Below are 19,109 nucleotides of genomic sequence, written 5' to 3'. Positions count from 1 at the left end.
ATGAATGTTTGTGCTGTCAACATCTTTGTGCAACCTGAGCTGAGCTAATCACAGAGTTTGTAATATTTAAAGTCCTAATGTTGCTGCAGGGCAACTTTTAGGTGACATACGCAGACTTTGGTTCTGTATTAGTAAACCGTTACATTCTAATAACTTAATGACTAAAGGTTTGAATCGTCCATCCCCTCATCTGAACACACTGTGACTAAAACATCTGGTTTAAAGTCACTGAGAGCCACCATGTGGCTGTGTGGTGCAGCGGTCATGAGTTTTTCTTGAGTCATGAGTCGTCTTCTTCTCCTAAACTCTACTTCATTTTTCTTTTGTTTACATATTTAACATTATGTAAGTTACACATCTGTTTGTCTTTTTGTGACATTTTTAGCCTTCAGTGTCTTTTCTTGATTTTTCCTCTAAGAATTCACTTGGTGCCTTTTTCCCCATAATAATAGTTGGTTTTCATAATCTCTACAATCGGACCCTGCGGGGTCCAAGCCCCCTTTACTTCCCTGGTTTCCCATGGGACCCCGTGCACGGCCTTCAATGCAGACGTCTCTGTGAGGGTGAGGGTGTCTTTTATAAGCTCCCCTTACACAAGCTTTGTGACTATCACTTAAAGTCTCTAATCACTGACACCTGTTGGCCCCTTTGTACAACTTGGTTATTGACACTTGAGACTGGACTCTGTTTTCTTTTTCAGGGTGCATGAAAACCACTGTTCACTCTGGCTCCTCCGGTGACCACTCACAGATCCTGCTGACAACGCAAATTCGTCATGGCAAAAATGACCTAAAACACCTCAAGTGTAATCAGTAAAGAAGCAAACAATTTAAGACAAAAGATTTATATGCAACAAAGTTTGAACAACATTTCAAAAGTACAGTACAACTTGAGTACAAGTTGCCATAAACATACCATGCATTGTTCAAATATACCTGCTAATTTATTTATTGCTTAAACACAAGATTTTCAGCCTCAAAGCTTTTGGCTTTTTTTTGTCACTGTCCCCGTTTTTGGACGTTTACTTCCTGATCCTGGCTTTTATTTTGTTAAACCCTCAGCACCACTTCCCAGTTGGTTTCTTTCTGATTGTTTTCACCTGTACCCCCTTGTATTTATACCCAGCTTTCCCCACTGCTTGCTGCCAGATTGTCTCTCCTACCTCCCCTGTGAACTTACCTGTGGATTTCCTATGGTCTTTGGACTTTTTCCTTCCATCCACTACCTGATCTTTACTCTCCCTGTGTTTTGGTCTGAGGTTTGATTTCCTGTTTGTTTCAGTTTTTAAGTGTTATCTCCAGTTATCTCTGCTTGTTAGGCCCTGGTTTTATGTTTGAGTGTTCGTTTGTTTCCGTCTGCCTCCCCTTAGTTACCGAGTTAGTTTCCTCGCACTGTTATTTAGTTTATATTTTCCCCCCAGAGTGTTTTAGTTCATGGTCTGTTTTACTTCTCCTCCTTTGGGTCCTACCAAAATTAAAGAAACACTTGAAAGTGTGACATTTTCTGTTTTTGTGGATGTGTTTTTAATGCATTGCACAATGGCAGTAATACAGATGTAGAGCAGGTGAACCAGAGGACAGCTACAGTGTGCAAAAGAAATGACCGAGAAAAGAGAAGTGAATGTGGGACTAAATAGGTGACGTTAAAAGTATAGTCAAATTTAGAACTAAGTTAGAAATGGTGCAGAAATGAAACACAGAGAGCCAAGGTACAGACCTTATTACAGCATCCAAAGGAAGGTAGCAGTAGACGTCCTGACTGATGACATTTGGACACATAAGATGAACATGCAACAGGACTGTGACTATATGTGATAAAAGAATCATAACTGAATGAAAAAGCATTTTAAATGAAATGTCAAAGTATGCGTTCATCATAAACTATCACTCATCTGCAGCAAATATAAACTTTTTTCCAACAGCAGCGTGTGACTATAAATGTTGAGTGTTGTTTCTATAATAAAGTGCAGTACATTACACAGGGTTACACAGGAAAGGGTGGAGGTCATTGTGTAAAGTGCTGAGAGCAGTGGTGCCTGCAGAGAAGGTGTGAAGTTTGATGTCACACAAAGGAATTCTCTCTAAATTCAGACAAAATGTTCAAACACCAGCTTATTTCCTCTCACTGAAGTTACCTTAGATTCCAGTACTGCAATGATCAGGAAAAGAAACAACAGAGAGAAATAATAATAATGGACATCCGATTGTACGGGGAGGACGCGAGACTCTGTGAGACAGTCAGATATTTGAAGCGATAGTGCTGTGTGATAATGTATGAAACAGCATCTGGTGTAAAGCAGCTCCGTGTGGCCACTCTCTGTTAGATTTGGTCTCTGTCTCCTGTCTTACTCCATCCAGCCACTAGATGACCTCAAACCTCACACACATGTTCCCAGGTGTCCCACCATGAACCACGTCATTCAAACACATCAGCTTCAGAGTTTCAGTCTCTGTACAGCATCTTTCTCATGTTCATTATTGTTACTTTAATGGTTTGATTGGGTCCAGCCACTGTCAGTGTAATGTAAGCTACTATTTTAGCTTTTCACAAATCAGCCCTATAATGTCTGACCCAAGAAATGATGGACCCAATTTTGAAATGTCTTTTCCTGCCGTAACCTTCCCATTCATGTCCAGGCTTGGGGCCGTCACCAAGATGGAACTTAGTGGCTGGGCTGGGCTGGATTCAAACCCGCGACCTTCTGCCTCTAACAAACAAAATGTAATGTGTAATGAGTGTAAATTGCTCACAATTGGGGGAAAAACAAGAACTTTTCTCCATCTTCATGTGTTTATTTTTTCAAACTGTTCCCTTTTTCAACCTCCTTTTATTTAGTTTTGAAGTGCAGCACATCTTCAGTACTCTACTTCCTTTTATCCATCTAGCACAACGCATTTTGCTCCAAGAACATTTAGGGATTTACCACTAAATTCCCCTTTGTAGCTGCTGTTTCAAATGTGATTTTCTGCACATTTTTTAAGTAAAATGCAAAAAAAGAAGTAATTCTTGTCTAAAAGTTGCTGGTTTTGGTTGGGAAAGGAAGCAGTGGTGTAGCACATCGTGTTATGTCTTGGTTCCCCTAGACCAGGGACATAACACTGTGCTTGTCAGCAATATAGCAAATAAGTCATTCAGTTAATGTAACGGCTTGTGGTCAAAAGTTCTCATCAGATTCAGTGTTTACTGAAAATAATGCACGGTGACATTTAACAACCCAAGAATCTTCAGAATCACAATCAAAAATAATCAATATCACTTTTTGAGAAACACAAGATGTAGGAAGAAGGCGTCACATACATATGGTTGTGACAACTGAGTGAAATTCATCAATCCATTTCTCACACAGACTCAATATCAATCCTGATTCACGTGGAAACTCTGGAAACTCCTTCACATTGAATTCAAACTCTGTCTACTTACCCACCAGTGGATCCATGGAAATGCCCCACAATATCTGAAAGATCTCCTCACATCACAAACTACAACAAGACACCTTCACTCCACCAACACTTATCTCCTCTACACCTCCAGAACCAAACTCCACACAATGGGGGACCGAGCTTTCTCAGCAGCTGCTCCACGGCCCTGGAACGTTCTGCCTGAGAACCTGAGGGACTGTGGATCACTTTAAAGTGATCATTACTTTTTCTTTATTATGCTGTGTTATTTTATGTTTTATATGATTCTATGTTTTACATGTTTATGATGTTTTATTCAGGGAGGTTCTCATCCCACCTTTTATTCTTGGTTTTAATCTGCTTGTGTAGCACTTTGACATTTGTCAACAAACGTAAAGTGCTTTATAAATATTTATTATTATTATTATTATTATTATTATTATTATTATTATTATTATTATTATTATTATTATTATTATTATTATTATTATTATTATTATTATTATTATTGTCCTTAATCACACTTTATCCCCATTTATCTGCCATTATTTCAGCAGGGCCTGTAAGAGGATCAGATCATTTTTCTAATGTCCCTGTTTTGTTCCCCATGTTTTCTAGACTCACTGTGGTTTGTGCTTCAACTTTCTATGGGCTTATCAATCACACACAATTTACTCTCTCATACTGATCTTCCCATCTCATCGTATGGTTGGATCTTATCACACATACACTAACTTCAGATGAATCCCTTCAGCCAGGTAGTTTGTATGTCACATTCGTTCTGACCAACTACCCTATACAGTAGTATGCACAGTGTGTTGTGCAAACTAGACACTAAAGGAGTCATTTTATATCTGGTTATTTATGTTTTCGTCTGTATTGAGTCAGTCATACACCCATTTTATTCAAATGGAACCAAAACCAGACATTATACTTTCATATGCGGAAGATGACTTATCTATGTATTTCTATATTTAAATGTATCTATTTATTGATTCATTTCTTTATTTATTGAGGATGGTACTTCTCAGTACTATACATGTATCTATTTTCCCTTATTTCACCTTTTTGCCTTGTTTTCCTTTTTCTGACAGAACACATAGAATTACACAGACAATTGTTCACTACCACACAGGCTTTACAAGAATATTACAGTTGCTATCACACAAGCTAAAAAAAATATACATACAATATACAAAATATACCACATGGCCTAAATATGTACAATCTTTCTGACCAAATGCTTCTTTCCTGTTTGAAGCTGGTCAAAGGCTGTGATGTCCCACATCATATATTCATGGAGTTAGGAGCAACAACACAACTCTGCTCCACACTAACCACACAAGTCGAGCGTCCACATCAGAGTGGTCATTATTCTCCTACTTCTACCGGAGGCAGGATCACAGTCTGTGCATCCTGCCCATTCTTTTTCTCTTTCTTTGCTGTTAGTGCTGAAGTTCTAATTAGGAAAACACAAACACTCAGGCTGGACAGTATGGATGACTTGGTGCAAGAGTGAACACATTTTCTTCATCATCAACACAAACCTGACACCAACCTAAATGATTGGCAGTAATGAAAGAACCATCCAAATGTTTCTCTTAAGTCCAAGTATCAATGGTGCAGAGTGTGTGTGATGGTGAACAGAGGGAACTTTGATTTCAGCAGCTGATCTTCAGTCAGCAGAGTTTCTGTCCACAGGAGACACTCTCACACCTACACACTGCACAGAGACAATGAGGAACCAGGATAGATCAAGAACCCAGGATACAGAAGTTCAGTGAATGTGGTGTTGAAGGTGTGGAGGTGGATCAGTTTGTCAGAGGAGACACTGTAGAAGGACAGAGAGCCAGCAGGACAGTCCACATACACTGCTACTCTGTGACAGACAGAGGACGAGGAGATGAATGATTGTCTGTTATTGTGGCTGACAGAGTAACCATCATCAAAGCAGATCAGACTCCAGGACTGATCGTTCCATCCAAACAAAGAGTCATCACTGTTTCTTTTCCTTCTGATTCCTCTGTAACTCACTGATATAAAAACTCCTCTTCTCCACTCGACCTCCCAGTAACAGCGACCAGTCAGAACATTTCTACACAGCAGCTGAGACCAGTAGTCAAATCTGTCTGGATGATCAGTATATGACTGATCCTCCTTCACATGTGTCACCTTCCTGTTGTTGTCAGACAGTTGTAGGTTTCTGTTTACTGTGTTTGGGTCCAGTTCCAGTTCACAGGCATCTGATGGAGAGAACAAGACACAAACAGCTGCAGTTTATCATCTGTTGATTTATCAGCAACTTTACTGACAATGACTGAAAGTAAATCGTTCCAACTTCCATTTCATCTTCAACTGTGAAGAATGTTTGACTCCATTTCAAGTGAAATTCAACAATCCAGTTAGAACAACAATCCACTTGAGCATTTTATGAAATGGATCAATGAAATCCACATCATACACATATTAGACACAAGTCAACTCTGGAACACCTGTGTTTTTTTCCACTTGAAGTCTATTTTTCTCCTCCTGGTGTTTAGTGAAGCTTCATCTTTAAACACAGGTGTTTCAATGTGTTTTAAAGCTGTTGCAACTTTTTCCTGGTGTCTGTATTAGTGTTGTCAATAGTATTGATTTATCAATACATGTCTATACTGAATATTTGAAAAAGTGAGAAATTCTACTTTGCTGCCGTGTTGGATTGTACAGGTACCTAATAAAGTGACATCACCTAAGTGACTAAATGTAAATGTCCCTGAAATGAATGTGTCCCAAGCAGTAAAGGTGTATTTCCAACTTCAATCATTTCCAGCAACCACACCAAGTGTTACTATAAGGAGGAAGCTCCCGTTAACCACTGGCTCCATTACTATCTGTAGCTTCAGGCCTATGCAGGTGCTGGTGAAGAGGCAGCAGGGGAAACATTGGGATGAAGGTAGTGAATAGCTGGATGAATTCCTTCACCTCAGCCTAAACACAAACCTGTTCTGATGAACTTTAGGCACTTTTGAATAGACCACTTTCATTTGAGGGCTCACCTGTATTCTTGTACTGTTCCAGGGCAACAATAAGCACTGAGTCACAGACACTTACTGCTCAAAAGTCATATTACACGTTAGTTCCAACTGTTCATTAACTTACAATATTACCTCCTAAGACAATATCATTACTTTGAAGTTACTTTTGTGTTACTTTCACAAAACATCGGCTCTAAGATTCAGTCAAAGTTCAAAACCTCAATTAGTAAAACACTGATATATCAGCTACAAATCACATATTTCTAATGCTCTTCATGACAGGTGACCCAAACATTCATGTGTCCTCCTCACAGAGCCTGAAGTTAAACCTCCTTCCTTTATAGACCAAATGAACTGCAGCTAAAAACTCACCTCTTCAGTCTTTGACTGAATCAACTTAGTCTGAATGTGGCTAATGTGGATTCTGTCCACATACTCTGCTACAAGCCACCTTAGCTCTGATTTATTAAACCCACTGAGAAGAAAGTGAGGGGTCCTTGAACACAACTTCCATTGGTCAAACCTGTGAAGTACTAGTTACCGAGCAGCACCTGAAGGTAACAAAACTCTTGTATAAAGACACAGTGACAGTCAAAAGACCCAGAAGAAACAAAGTTCACTTTCTGTTGGCTCCACTGTTAATAAAATGTATTTCTTAGTTTTGTTGGATCACTGTGTTCACTTTGTTGTGTCTGTGGATTTGAAATTGATTGATTGAATTCTAACATCTTTCCAGCCACACTGACAAAAAACAGAAGCTAAATCCTGAATGAAACTCTGGAGAAATTCATCTTTGTTCTTCAGTCAAGAAAAGCTTCAAATCTAGTGGAACATGTGCAGCTGTGTTCTCAGGAATCAAACTTAAAACACACTCACACATCCTTTTTACTCTCTCTAGTCCACAGTGGTCCACCCTGGAGGAAGAGACAAAGTCAGAATCAGCTTCATCCACCTTCACTCATCTCCACCATTAAACATGAACCAGAGTTCCTCAGTTAGTCAGAGACACAGAGAAACAGTGTGAGAGCTGCTGTTGTCTGTCCATCTGTCCATACCTGAGAGTGTCCAGTCTCCAGTGTGGATCCTCCAGTCCAGCAGACAGCAGCTTCACTCCTGAGTCTCCTGGATGGTTGTAGCTCAGGTCCAGCTCTCTCAGATGGGAGGGGTTGGAGCTCAGAGCTGAGGCCAGAGAAGCACAACCTTCCTCTGTGATCAGACAACCTGACAGACTAAACACACACACACACACACACACACACACAGACATTGACTTTATTCATTTGCTGGAGACATAACCATAAACTAAATCTAGGCTATAAAATGGCATCATTCAAATTCATGCTCCACCTTTTTTACCAACTAAACAGCCAACTGTAGAAACTAGAATTAAGGTGGGTCATGGAACCAAGTCAGGTTGTGGACCTGCTCTTTGCCTTTGCAAGGATACTGGAGAGGTCAGAGGAGTTTGCTACACAAGTGAAAACATATTTTCCTGCTTATGATCTGCAGAATCTCATGTGTGTTATAGTAACTAATGTCCATCATTTGTTCCTTTCATTTCTGGCAATAATACAATGACATTGGAGCCTTGTAGTTAGTCCGAAGTAAACGCTCTCCATTAGTTCATCTGTGTCCACTTCAATTATTGATATTTTATTGGTTGTGGGGATTATTCTCTTCAGACCAAACATGTTGGAGTCCAACTGAATATAGTTGAGCAATTTTACTTTATAAACACGTCAAGTTTCTGTGGTTAGAACAAAAACATTACCCAGCTGACAATCTGCTGAGTCAGCAAACCTCTTCATCACGATAGCTTGTCAAATGACTGTTTACAAAAATCTGAATCCTGACCTGAGATTTTCCAGTCTGCAGTGATGTTGCTTCAGTCCAGCAGACAACAGCTTCACTCCTGAATCCTGCAGGTCATTGTTACTCAGGTCCAGTTCTCTCAGACTAGAAGACTGGGAGCTGAGAACTGAGGACAGAGCTTCACAGTTTCTCTCTGAGAGGTTACAGCCACTAAGTCTGATGTAGATTTTTAGTTAGTTAAAACAAAGTTCAGATAAAGAAACACTAAAATGATTTAATGGGTAAATTTAAAAAAAAAAGTAGCTTTAAACTTACCTCAGAGTTTCCAGTCTGTGGTGTTGGTTCAGTCCAGCACACAGCAGCTTCACTCCTGAATCCTGCAGATCATTCTTACTCAGGTCCAGTTCTCTCAGACTAGAGGACTGGGAGCTGAGAACTGAGGACAGAGCTTCACAGCTTCTCTCTGAGAGGTTACAGCCACTCAGTCTAAAAATAATCCAGTAAAACCAAAGAAACCAGTTACAAACATTAGTTTTCTATCATGCCAACAACAATCCACTTAATCTGAAATAGTCTATGTGCACATACAGAGCTTTGTTGGAGGCTTTGACCACTGGCAGGAGCCTCAGAAGAGCCTCCTCTGAAGCAGAGTATTTCTTCAGGTCAAACATGTCCAGATCTTTTTCTGATGACAGTAAGATGAAGACCAGAGCTGACCACTGAGCAGGAGACAGTTCATCTGTGGAGAGACGTCCTGATCTCAGGGACTGTTGGATCTCCTCCACTAGAGAACCATCATTCAGTTCATTCAGACAGTGGAACAGGTTGATGCTTTTCTCTGCAGACAGATTCTCACTGATCATCTTCTTGATGTACTGTACTGTTTTCTCATTGGTCTGTGATCCACTTCCTGTCTGGGTCAGCAGGCCTCGTAGGAGAGTCTGATTGGTCATCAGTGAAAGACCAAGGAGGAAGCGGAGGAACAAGTCCAGGTGTCCATTTGGACTCTGTAAGGCCTTGTCCACAGCAGTCTGATAGAGAAGTTTTAGATCAGGTCCAAACAGTTTAGACCACGGAGATGTTGATTGTTGTTCTGACAGCATATTGACTCCAGAGTTGATGAATCTCAGACGGACATGAAGAGCAGCCAGAAACTCCTGAACACTCAGATGGACGAAGCAGAACACCTTGTCCTGGTACAGTCCTCTCTCCTCTTTAAAGATCTGTGTGAACACTCCTGAGTACACTGAGGCTGCTCTGATATCGATGCCACACTCTGTCAGGTCTGATTCATAGAAGATCAGGTTTCCTTTCTGCAGCTGCTCAAAAGCCAGTTTTCCCAGAGACTCAATCATCTTCCTGTTCTCTGGACTCCAGTGTGGATCTGTCTCAGCTCCTCCATCATACTTGATGTTCTTCAGTTTGGACTGAACCACCAGGAAGTGGATGTACATCTCAGTCAGGGTCTTGGGCAGCTTTCCTCTCTCTCTGGTTTTCAACACATCCTCCAGAACTGTAGCAGTGATCCAGCAGAAGACTGGGATGTGGCACATGATGTGGAGGCTTCGTGATGTCTTGATGTGGGAGATGATTCTGCTGGCCTGCTCCTCATCTCTGAATCTCTTCCTGAAGTACTCCTCCTTCTGTGGGTCAGTGAACCCTCTGACCTCTGTCACCATGTCAACACACTCAGGAGGGATCTGATTGGCTGCTGCAGGTCGTGTGGTTATCCAGAGGCGAGCAGAGGGAAGCAGGTTCCCCCTGATGAGGTTTGTCAGCAGCACATCCACTGAGGTGGACTCTGTAACATCAGTCAGGATCTCATTGTTGTGGAAGTCCAGAGGAAGTCGACACTCATCCAGACCGTCAAAGATGAACACAACCTGGAACCGTTCAAACCTGCTGATTCCTGCTTCTTTGGTTTCAGGAAAGAAGTGATGAACAAGTTCGACCAAGCTGAAGTTTTTCTCTTTCAGCACATTCAGCTCTCTGAAAGTCAATGGAAATGTGAACTGTATGTCCTGGTTTGCTTTGTCTTCAGCCCAGTCGAGAGTGAACTTCTGTGTTAAGACTGTTTTCCCAATACCAGCCACTCCCTTTGTCATCACTCTTCTGATTGGTTTATCTCTTCCAGGTGAGGCTTTAAAGATGTCTTCTTGTCTGATGGTTGTTTCTGGTCTGTCTGGTTTCCTGGATGCTGTTTCAATCTGTCTGACCTCATGTTCATCATTGACCTCTCCAGTCCCTCCCTCTGTGATGTAGAGCTCTGTGTAGATCTGATTCAGAAGGGTTGGGTTTCCTGCTTTAGCGATGCCCTCAAACACACACTGGAACTTCTTCTTCAGGTCAGACTTGAGTTTACGTCGACACCCTGCAGCATGAAATCCTGAATGAACAAAGAAGAAATGAAATCAGTGAGTGGATCCTTCAGAAAATCAGAGAATCTAAACATTTAAGTGTCTGTAGAGTTTTTCTTCCTCCATCAGTTTTATCATCAGTGGAGTACAAACAGCCTCTGATCTGATACAGATGTGTGCAGCATATTTACAGCAGTTTGGAAATGGAAACCTCTCTCCTGCTGTTTCCATTTCCTCTTTCCATCATGTTAAATCTGTTCAAATCCTCTTACTGCTCTGCAGACAGTCAGCCAGCTCCTCCTGCTTCATTCTCCTCAGGAAGTTCACTGTGATCTTCACAAATGACTCTCTGCTGCTCCTCCTCTGCTCTTCATCCTCCTCATCCTCCCTCTGACTCTCTGAGCATTCTGGGTAATCTGGTCTCAGGACCCTCTGGATCTGCTTCAGCTGGTTCTTCACAAAAGTGACAATGTTGTCCTCCAGCAGCTGGAACAGAATGAGAAGTGAACATTTCATTGAAACTGGTAGAAGACAACATGTGATTCATCTGTGAGTCTGAAGACCTGCTGGTCTGAACACAGCAGCATGGACTCTGTTAGGACCTGAATGGTTGTTGAACATTCATTCTGGGTTTTATGTAGTTCATAGTCAAAGTGTGATTGGACATGTACAGACCATAAATATGGAGTCCAGGTCTGGTTGATGCTGCTGGGCAAACTGATCACTGTGAACCTCTGAGCTCTGCTGCTCAACTCTGGGGAGAAAATAGAAACTTTAAAGGACGACTTCACTGATTTGGCTTCTGGCTTCTTTAGGTTCTAGTTTGTGTAGTATATGCACATAAAGGCCATTAAGCTTCCACTGATTTCCCTATATCACAATTTTTCTCGACTTCTACCTGAAAAATGCCTCTAGATGACATCACTTGGAGGAGCAGATTATGTCATCTTGTTCGTCAAATTATGGAATTTGTAATCATGGTCAACCTGCTTCTCCAGAGCTCCTCTAGATGACATCATCCGAACTCCTAATAATGAAAAAATGCTCTGGGTGATGTCATCTGTGTCCTTGAGCAAAACACTGAACCCCAACTTAGTTACTCCCGGGTGTTGGACAGCTGCATCAGTGTGATTGTAAGTATGAATGAGTGAATAAGAAGTAGTGTAAAGTGCTTTGAGCACTAATAGTTAGAAAAGTGGTTTATAAGTGCAGAACATTTACCATTTAAAGCCACAGCGAGCAAGTTAAAAATTGAAGTTGTCCTACAACTACAATTTGTTAGATGCTTTTATCCAAAGCGACTGCTTGGGATCTTTTGTGTAGTGATGGGACCAGCAGACGCTGTTCATTGGCAGAGCACAGTAGACCCCAATAAAAATAAGTAAGGAGCACACATCAAGGACAACTGGGGATTCAGTGTCTTCAGACACTTTGACATGTACCCAGAAGGAACCTGGGTTTGAAATACTCTCTTCTCAGGGTAGTTACATAAAACCACAGTTAGCATCTAATTTGTAGTTGATGTTTTTTTGTATGTTGCTGACACTTGACTTAATTAAATGGGGGCCATTTAATTGGGTTGGGATGCAGAAGGCCGTGGGTTTGAATCCCACCCCACCTTGGTGCCGATTCCAAGTATAACATCTACATTGATTTAATTGTTACCTGAATTAATCAAACTTGAACTTTAAAGAACATAGAAATCAGCCTCTGTCCTTTTCTGCTGTGATTCATTGCTGATCATGTCTCTGTCTCAGACAGAAAGTACAAAGTACTTGCTCTGTTAGTTATAGGATATGTAGGAAAAAGGCCAAAAACAGATTTTGGATTAGCATGTTCATAACAAACACTGATGACATAGACAAAAATGAAATGATGACTTTTCCACAGTTAAGAGCTTTTTCTACATTTACAGTAACAAGGATATTTGCTGAAAACCCCAGTGATATGTTTCACCTCTCTTCTCCTGCACAATTCACTGTGAACATGAACTAAGTCCAACCGTCATCAATTTCAATCTCTGAAATGGAGGTGGCTCAGACAGTTTAGCTGTGGGCTCATAGCTGTTTTTGGCAGGAAATTCTATTGGTAATGAGGTGGGGAGGAAAAGACCAATAGAGGCTCCTGTCTGGGCACCAACCATCAGGACTGGAACTGACACACTGCTGTGCTCCACAAACACCATCAAAGAAGATGTGTTCTTGGTTCATAACTGGTTTTAAAGTTACTATGATGGTAAATGTTTAATTTGCTTGATATACAACAGGTTCTGTGCACTAGTTGTTTCAGTGTGTGCAAATCTACCAAAAGTTGGAAATCTAGACATGTGTGTGATTGTATTGTCTGATGATATTGTGGTTAATGAAGGTTCAGCTGCACATGCTAAATAACAGACACAGTTAACAGCAAGACTCTGCTGCTGTGTGCAGCCAGTGGGCAAACAGACCACAGACACAATGCAGCTCAATGACAGAAAAACAAAGGGTTTTTGATTGGACAGAAAGTTCAGATCATCACACACTCTGCAGCGTCCTCACACTGCTCCACCCGGTGGCTCAAAACAGCATTGCAGCCAAAAATCTGGATGGAATATATCACTCATCTGGACAAGTTGTCATGAGTTGAGTATTAGGACCCAAGTAAGGAGACGGCAAGAGGAGGTTTTAATGTTAAGGGGTTTTATTGTAGGGACTAAGGTGGTGAAAACAAGTGAAAATCGCTCCACAAGGACGACAGGAAACCACACACAGAAAAAGCAACAGACTAAACCAAAACTGTAAATCAGAACAGAGGGAAGATAACTAAATTGAACTGTGCTGGGAAGTCAGGGAAACAGGACACATACATAAATACATAGATGGGAAATGTTGGAGAAAATATACTAAACCAAAGTGGATGTTCAAAACGATCTAGAGAAGGAAATAACTAACCAAAAAGGTGCAATCAGGATCTGGACTAGACAAAAACTAAAGGGCTAAATTATATATTCAAGACACTTTTGGCTTTTTTCCCCTGAGAGCTGCTCTTACAAAAAGAAAATGGCAGAGAGCTTCTCATGTTCTGTAACATTTATTCAGATAGTTTATTTCAACCCAAACAAACTTGTAAAGGTTTTCCTACTGCAGCTTTGAGGGGCTGCACTAGGACTGGGCCTGGGCTTTGGAATGTGGGAGGGGTCTACAGCAGCACCCACTGCTTTTTGAAAAGCGTGAGAACAATACGTGCTTTCACATCAGAGTCTCCAAAAGTCTCTATGATCAGTTGTATCGAATGCAGCACTAAGATCTAACAGAACAAGTATAGAGACTAGTCCATTATCTGAGGCCATGAGAAGATGGTTGGTGACTTTTACCAGTGCTGTTTCTGTACTATGATGAACTCTAAATCCTGACTGAAAGTCTTCATACTAATTATTCCTATGAAGGTGATCACATAATTGTTTTGCGACTACTTTTTCAATTATTTTAGAAATAAAGGGGAGATATTGGTCTGTAATTGGCTAAAACACCTGGATCAAGACAGGGTTTTTTAAGTAGTGGTTTAATTACAGCTACCTTATAGGCCTGTGGTACATAGCCTGGTTCTAAAGATAGATTGATGATATCTAATACAAACGTATCTATTAAGGGTAAAGCTTCCTTGAGCAGCTTAGTTGGAATAGGGTCTAGCAGACAGGTTGTTGGTTTAGATGAGGTAATAATTGGGTAAAAAAAAACTTAGCTTTCATTAAGCTTTTGGTGAGCGGTGTGTTGGAGACCCCTGCACTAGTGCTAAGGTAAATGCACAGGGAGGAACAAACAAACAAAGCATTAAACTGAGGCTGACGGACAGAGACAAGTAAATAATCAAACCTCAAACCAAAAATAGGGTAAACAGAGTCCAAACAGGAAAACAAAATGTCCAGGAGCATGAGGAGCATAAAAAGACCAACTGGCAGGGAACAGTGGGGAAAGTCGAGTTTAAATAGACGGGGAAGAAGTTAAAATCATAGAGATGATGATGAGCAGTGACGTGACCAAAAAGGCTAAAGACAGGAAGTAGGGCTGTTCGGCTACAGAATAAAAGCTGGAAACAGGAAGTGAAACTGGGGAAACAGGGACAAACTAAAATCAGGGACCATGATCTTTCCCATTTTACATTTTACATTTTCACTTCATTATACTGACATAATTATATTATTATTATCTATATCTATGACTGTTGGTCTGTTTATGTTTGTGCTCTATAAAACTCTTTTTTCAGCTGGACACATTCTTGCATTGCTGCAAAAATCACGAGGCCTGTAGAGCAGAGAAACAAGAGGTGCAAAAGCAGCGATTCACTCATTGAAAAGAAACACAACTGAAAGATCACCCAAAGATCACAAAGATGTGATTCTATTGGCAACTGATTCCATCCTGATTTTAGTTAATGAAAGTGAATTAGATGCTCTGCACTTATATAGAGCTTCTCTATCTACTGGGACCCAAAGCACTTTACACTGCTGCTTATTCACCCATTCACACTCATAATCACACACTGATGGGGGAGCTGCTATGCAGCTGACCTGAACTCACCAGGAGCAACTAAGTGTCAAGGACACTTCAACATGTGACAGGAGGAGCTGGGAATCAAACCAACAACCCTGGGATTGTTGGACAACTGCTCTACCTCCTGTGCCACAGTCGCCCTTAGCTCAGCAGAAGATTTCTATTTCATTATCTTATATGTCACAGGTTCTGTTTATGATATTTTGCTTGCATGTCTCTCAGATTTCCTGTGTTCTTGTATTGACTTTGACTTGGACTCAGGTTGGCAAAAGCAGCATGTGCTGTTTCATGTGCTGCTTTATTTTAAAAAATGTAACAAAAACTATGAAGCTCGGGACCAAGAGAAGTCTTCTAATCTTAGAGTCTTGAGTCTGACAATAACTAAAACATTTCTTACCTTCCATGAGCAGGTTGTTCATCTTTAAAGTTAAAGGGTTCAATCATAGACCGGTCACTCTTCATAGAGATACAGCTGGGTTCAGCAGAGTCTGGTCTCTGCTTCTTCATCCTAATCCAAACAAACAAGAGACAAATAAAAAGTAGTTTGAAGCTGAAAGCAGATGAATTCTTTGTAGTTTTTTGTAGTTTTCCTGTTTTTGGTATGTTGCTGACACTTCACTTAATTAAATGGGAGCCTGATGGATCAGTGGTAGAGCATTGGGTTGGGATGCAAAAGGCCGTGGGGTGGGATTCAAACCCACCTCACCCACCTCGGGCCACCTTGGTGCCGATCCCAAGTTCTGGACCAATTAAATATTATTTTTCTCTAGAGTCAAAAAATTACAAATTTTTATAAACTATAAAAATAACGTTTGAGACTCTTACCTTTGATCAGCAGCTTGTTCATCTTTAAAGTGAACAATTTGATCTATAGACTGTTCACTCTTCATAGAGACCCAGCTGGGTTCAGCAGAGTCTGGTCTCTGCTTCTTCATCCTGATCCAAACAAACAAGAGACAAATGAAAAGTAGTTTGAAGCTGAAACCAGATGAATTGTGAGCAGACTGTCAGCAGCTGAAATGTTAGAAGCAGATAGAAAGTCAGTAAGAAGACAGTGGATGAGGAACGTTCTCCTGTTCATCAACATGGAATCTGATGAAAGATGCTGTCTCATCTTAGTTGCTTAGTTGACTAATCAGTGGTTGGCTCTAAGACAGTTAGTAGTTGATGATTAGTTCTTCTAAGCTGTTATTGAGGAGCTGAGTGGCAGATGTGACAGTGAGTGGGAATAATGATGGTGGACTGATTTGACATGGACAAGAGTCATGGACAGTTAGAGATCCTCATCTCATCTCTGGTCTTTGGTCTGGCTCTCATGTCCCCCACACAGAGTGGTTTTAGAGGGAGGGACTCCCTCCTCTCTGTCCTCACACTGATTCATAGCAGAGTCCACACCTGCTGGGAGCTGAGCTCAGTCTTTACAGCAACAACACTGACAATGTTCCCTTGAAGCTGCTGTGAGTTTCCAGTGTTCAGTTTCTGGTTCTACAAACCTGTCCAGTGTTTTATTTGTTGCTTCTTGTCTCTGTCTCTGTCTCCCCAGCTGGTTGAAGCAGACAGCCACCAACCTGATCCTGGTTGTGTCAGAGGTTTCTTCTCTAAGGTCTTGACTTTACTGTGGAAAGGGCCTTGAGATGATTGTGGTTGTGATTTGGAGCTGTATAAATAAAGTAGAGTTGAATCATGTACATTAATAGAACAAACTTCACTCATTGATCATGTAGCAGACCTACATTATCTTAGTAAATGAGCTGGAATCTGCTCATTTCCTCAGCTGTCACCTGATGAGGACTAAAGGCTAATAAACAGATAAAACAGTGTTTTCTATTTCTGACCTCTGGAACCTCACAGTCTGTTATCAGTGGTCAAGGTTTAAACATTTGAATGTGTCTATTTAATTAAAAAATATTCAGCTGAGACCACATGCAGCCACTGACACAGATCCAAATAAAACCTGGTCTTCAAACAGTCACTAATCTTAAAGATCTTCACATCTGCCTCTAATCCATCCTCTGATCCCCTCAGGAAAACGTAGATCTAACTGAGCTCTGTGTGCTTTTCCTCACAAGGACAAAACCTTCAACCCCCATCAGCACGTCCTCTTGTAAATGTCTCCCTCTAGTGCTGAAACTTAGAACCTACATCAAGAACTAGTAGTTAACAGACTGATTATTGTCACTGATTTCATCTGTGCTGTTCTCCTGATCCATGTAGAGCTACAGCCAATAACACACTCAGCACTGTTTTCACATTAAAAGCCTGATTATTAACAGAAGGCTGAAGGACTTTTATTGTGACAATATTGTCTCATTGATGGAAGATTAATGTGATTCCTGGAAAAAAGTTAGTCTGGTGACACATGATTTGATAATACTGACCAGGAATCAGCTCCATGAATGAAAAACCCTCAGTAATGTTGGATGTGGACAGTCTTTTCCCCTCCTCCCCATAACATTTCAGCCTCTGGGACAGTCCACACATGGACTGTGCTAAAGAGCTTTCAGTCAAACCAAGTCTGTCTCAGTGTTGGAAGATGGTTGTATTTTGGATAAAATGCAGCTCAGCCAGTTTGATCCAAGCTGTCCGACCAGTTGTGACACTCTGAGCTCAGATTACAATCAAACTGCTGTTGGTTCTACCTGAGAACCACTGACAGTAAAACCTGCAAATCCTTCTCAATCCACTCTCCTTTAACTCAGAGAGAAACTCTGAAGAATCAAAATGTTCAACAGATGTTAGGAAACAGATCATCATCATCCAGAAACATTTCTACTGTCCAGTCAAACAGTGATACAACACAATGTGATCCCAGTGATCCTGTTCATCACACATTTACACATTTCTCTGGTAGGATTCTCACCTGCTGAACTCACTTCAGGTCCACTTCCATACACTTTCCACCTTCATGTGTAGAGAAGAAGCTGCTCATTGTTCCTCCTCAGTCTTGGTGTCTGTGAGCATTTGATCTGAGGACGCTGTCACATCATGTCACATAACTTCAGAGTTCAAGTCTAAAAAAACACCCAGGTGGAGTCAAAACCAGTGGAACCTGTTTCAGAGACACAGTGTGAGATGATGGAGTTCTACTACCTGTCCACTAGATGGTGCTGACTGACCAGAGAAACTCCAGGACAGTAACATACTCGGGAAATGGAAAATGGTGGAGATCCACCACTGATGCTGCTCTACAAACACGCTTGAACTGGACCTGAATGATGTGGAGTCTGTGTCTGTGATGGAAAATCAAGTTTGAATAAATGATTCAATTTAGAAGGTTATAAAACTAATGTGTGATGTAGGAATTTTAGAACTGCTTAGGATGGAGACTTGAAACTCAGATAATAAAACCCTAAACATTTATTAGGGGAAGTGAATTGTTTGTCTCTATTTGCCTTCTAAGTTTGTCATTCTCAAGACCCAGTCACAGGTTATTACAGGACAGAGCATTTCACAGAGAAGAGTCACTGTTCATTTGAATAGAACAGGTCCAAAAGTAGAATTAAGAGTTTTGACATTGGTTTACTGGAAGTGTGGCAGGAAGTGTGCACACTCGGACTAAATCCGAAAAAAAAAAGAATGTCACAAAAAGACAAACAGATGTGTAACTTACAATGTTAAATATGTGAAAAAACAAAAATGAAGTAGAGTTTAGGGAAAGGAGAGGACTAAAAAAACAAAACAAAAAAACTCTCATGACAGCTGCACCACACAGAACAGATGACACTTCAGTAGAAAACAGATACCACCACCATATTCTCCCAGTGTGTCTTCTCTCTGTCCACAGATCACAGCACTGAAACTGGACGCTGGCTTGGACTCCTACCAGTCAGTGCTGCCACAACCACCACCTGATTGCACCACATCCTCATCTTCCTCCCTTTCTGCATTGTCATCATTCAATTTTTCAATTCAACTTTACTTATATAGCACCAATTCACAACAAAGTCATCTCAAGGCGATGCCTCATCATCTGCCTCATTTGCAACTAACTCAGGA

The 19,109-nt window shown here is 40.9% G+C and overlaps 1 protein-coding gene and 1 long non-coding RNA gene across 2 annotated transcripts; both read right to left on the bottom strand.

Moving 5' to 3' along the window:
- Positions 1–4,258: 4,258 nt before the first annotated feature.
- On the bottom strand, positions 4,259–16,027 carry LOC137100133 (NLR family CARD domain-containing protein 3-like). Its single transcript, XM_067477766.1, is given in 8 exon segments — positions 4,259–5,641; positions 7,433–7,644; positions 8,270–8,443; positions 8,543–10,613; positions 10,857–11,070; positions 11,260–11,338; positions 15,511–15,621; positions 15,939–16,027. Coding segments are annotated over 8 exon segments (3,453 nt in total). The 5' UTR covers positions 16,004–16,027; the 3' UTR covers positions 4,259–5,114.
- Positions 16,028–16,629: 602 nt separating this feature from the next.
- On the bottom strand, positions 16,630–18,110 carry LOC137100180 (uncharacterized). Its single transcript, XR_010910852.1, has 2 exons — positions 17,974–18,110; positions 16,630–16,770 (listed from the first exon to the last, which is right to left on the bottom strand). It is a non-coding gene; the product is annotated as an uncharacterized lncRNA (long non-coding RNA).
- Positions 18,111–19,109: the final 999 nt, after the last annotated feature.

Source organism: Channa argus, chromosome 1, assembly GCF_033026475.1.
Source record: "Channa argus isolate prfri chromosome 1, Channa argus male v1.0, whole genome shotgun sequence".
Taxonomy (NCBI): domain Eukaryota; kingdom Metazoa; phylum Chordata; class Actinopteri; order Anabantiformes; family Channidae; genus Channa; species Channa argus.
The sequence above is the reverse complement of the archived record's forward strand: the minus strand, read 5'-3'. Positions and strand labels throughout refer to the sequence as shown.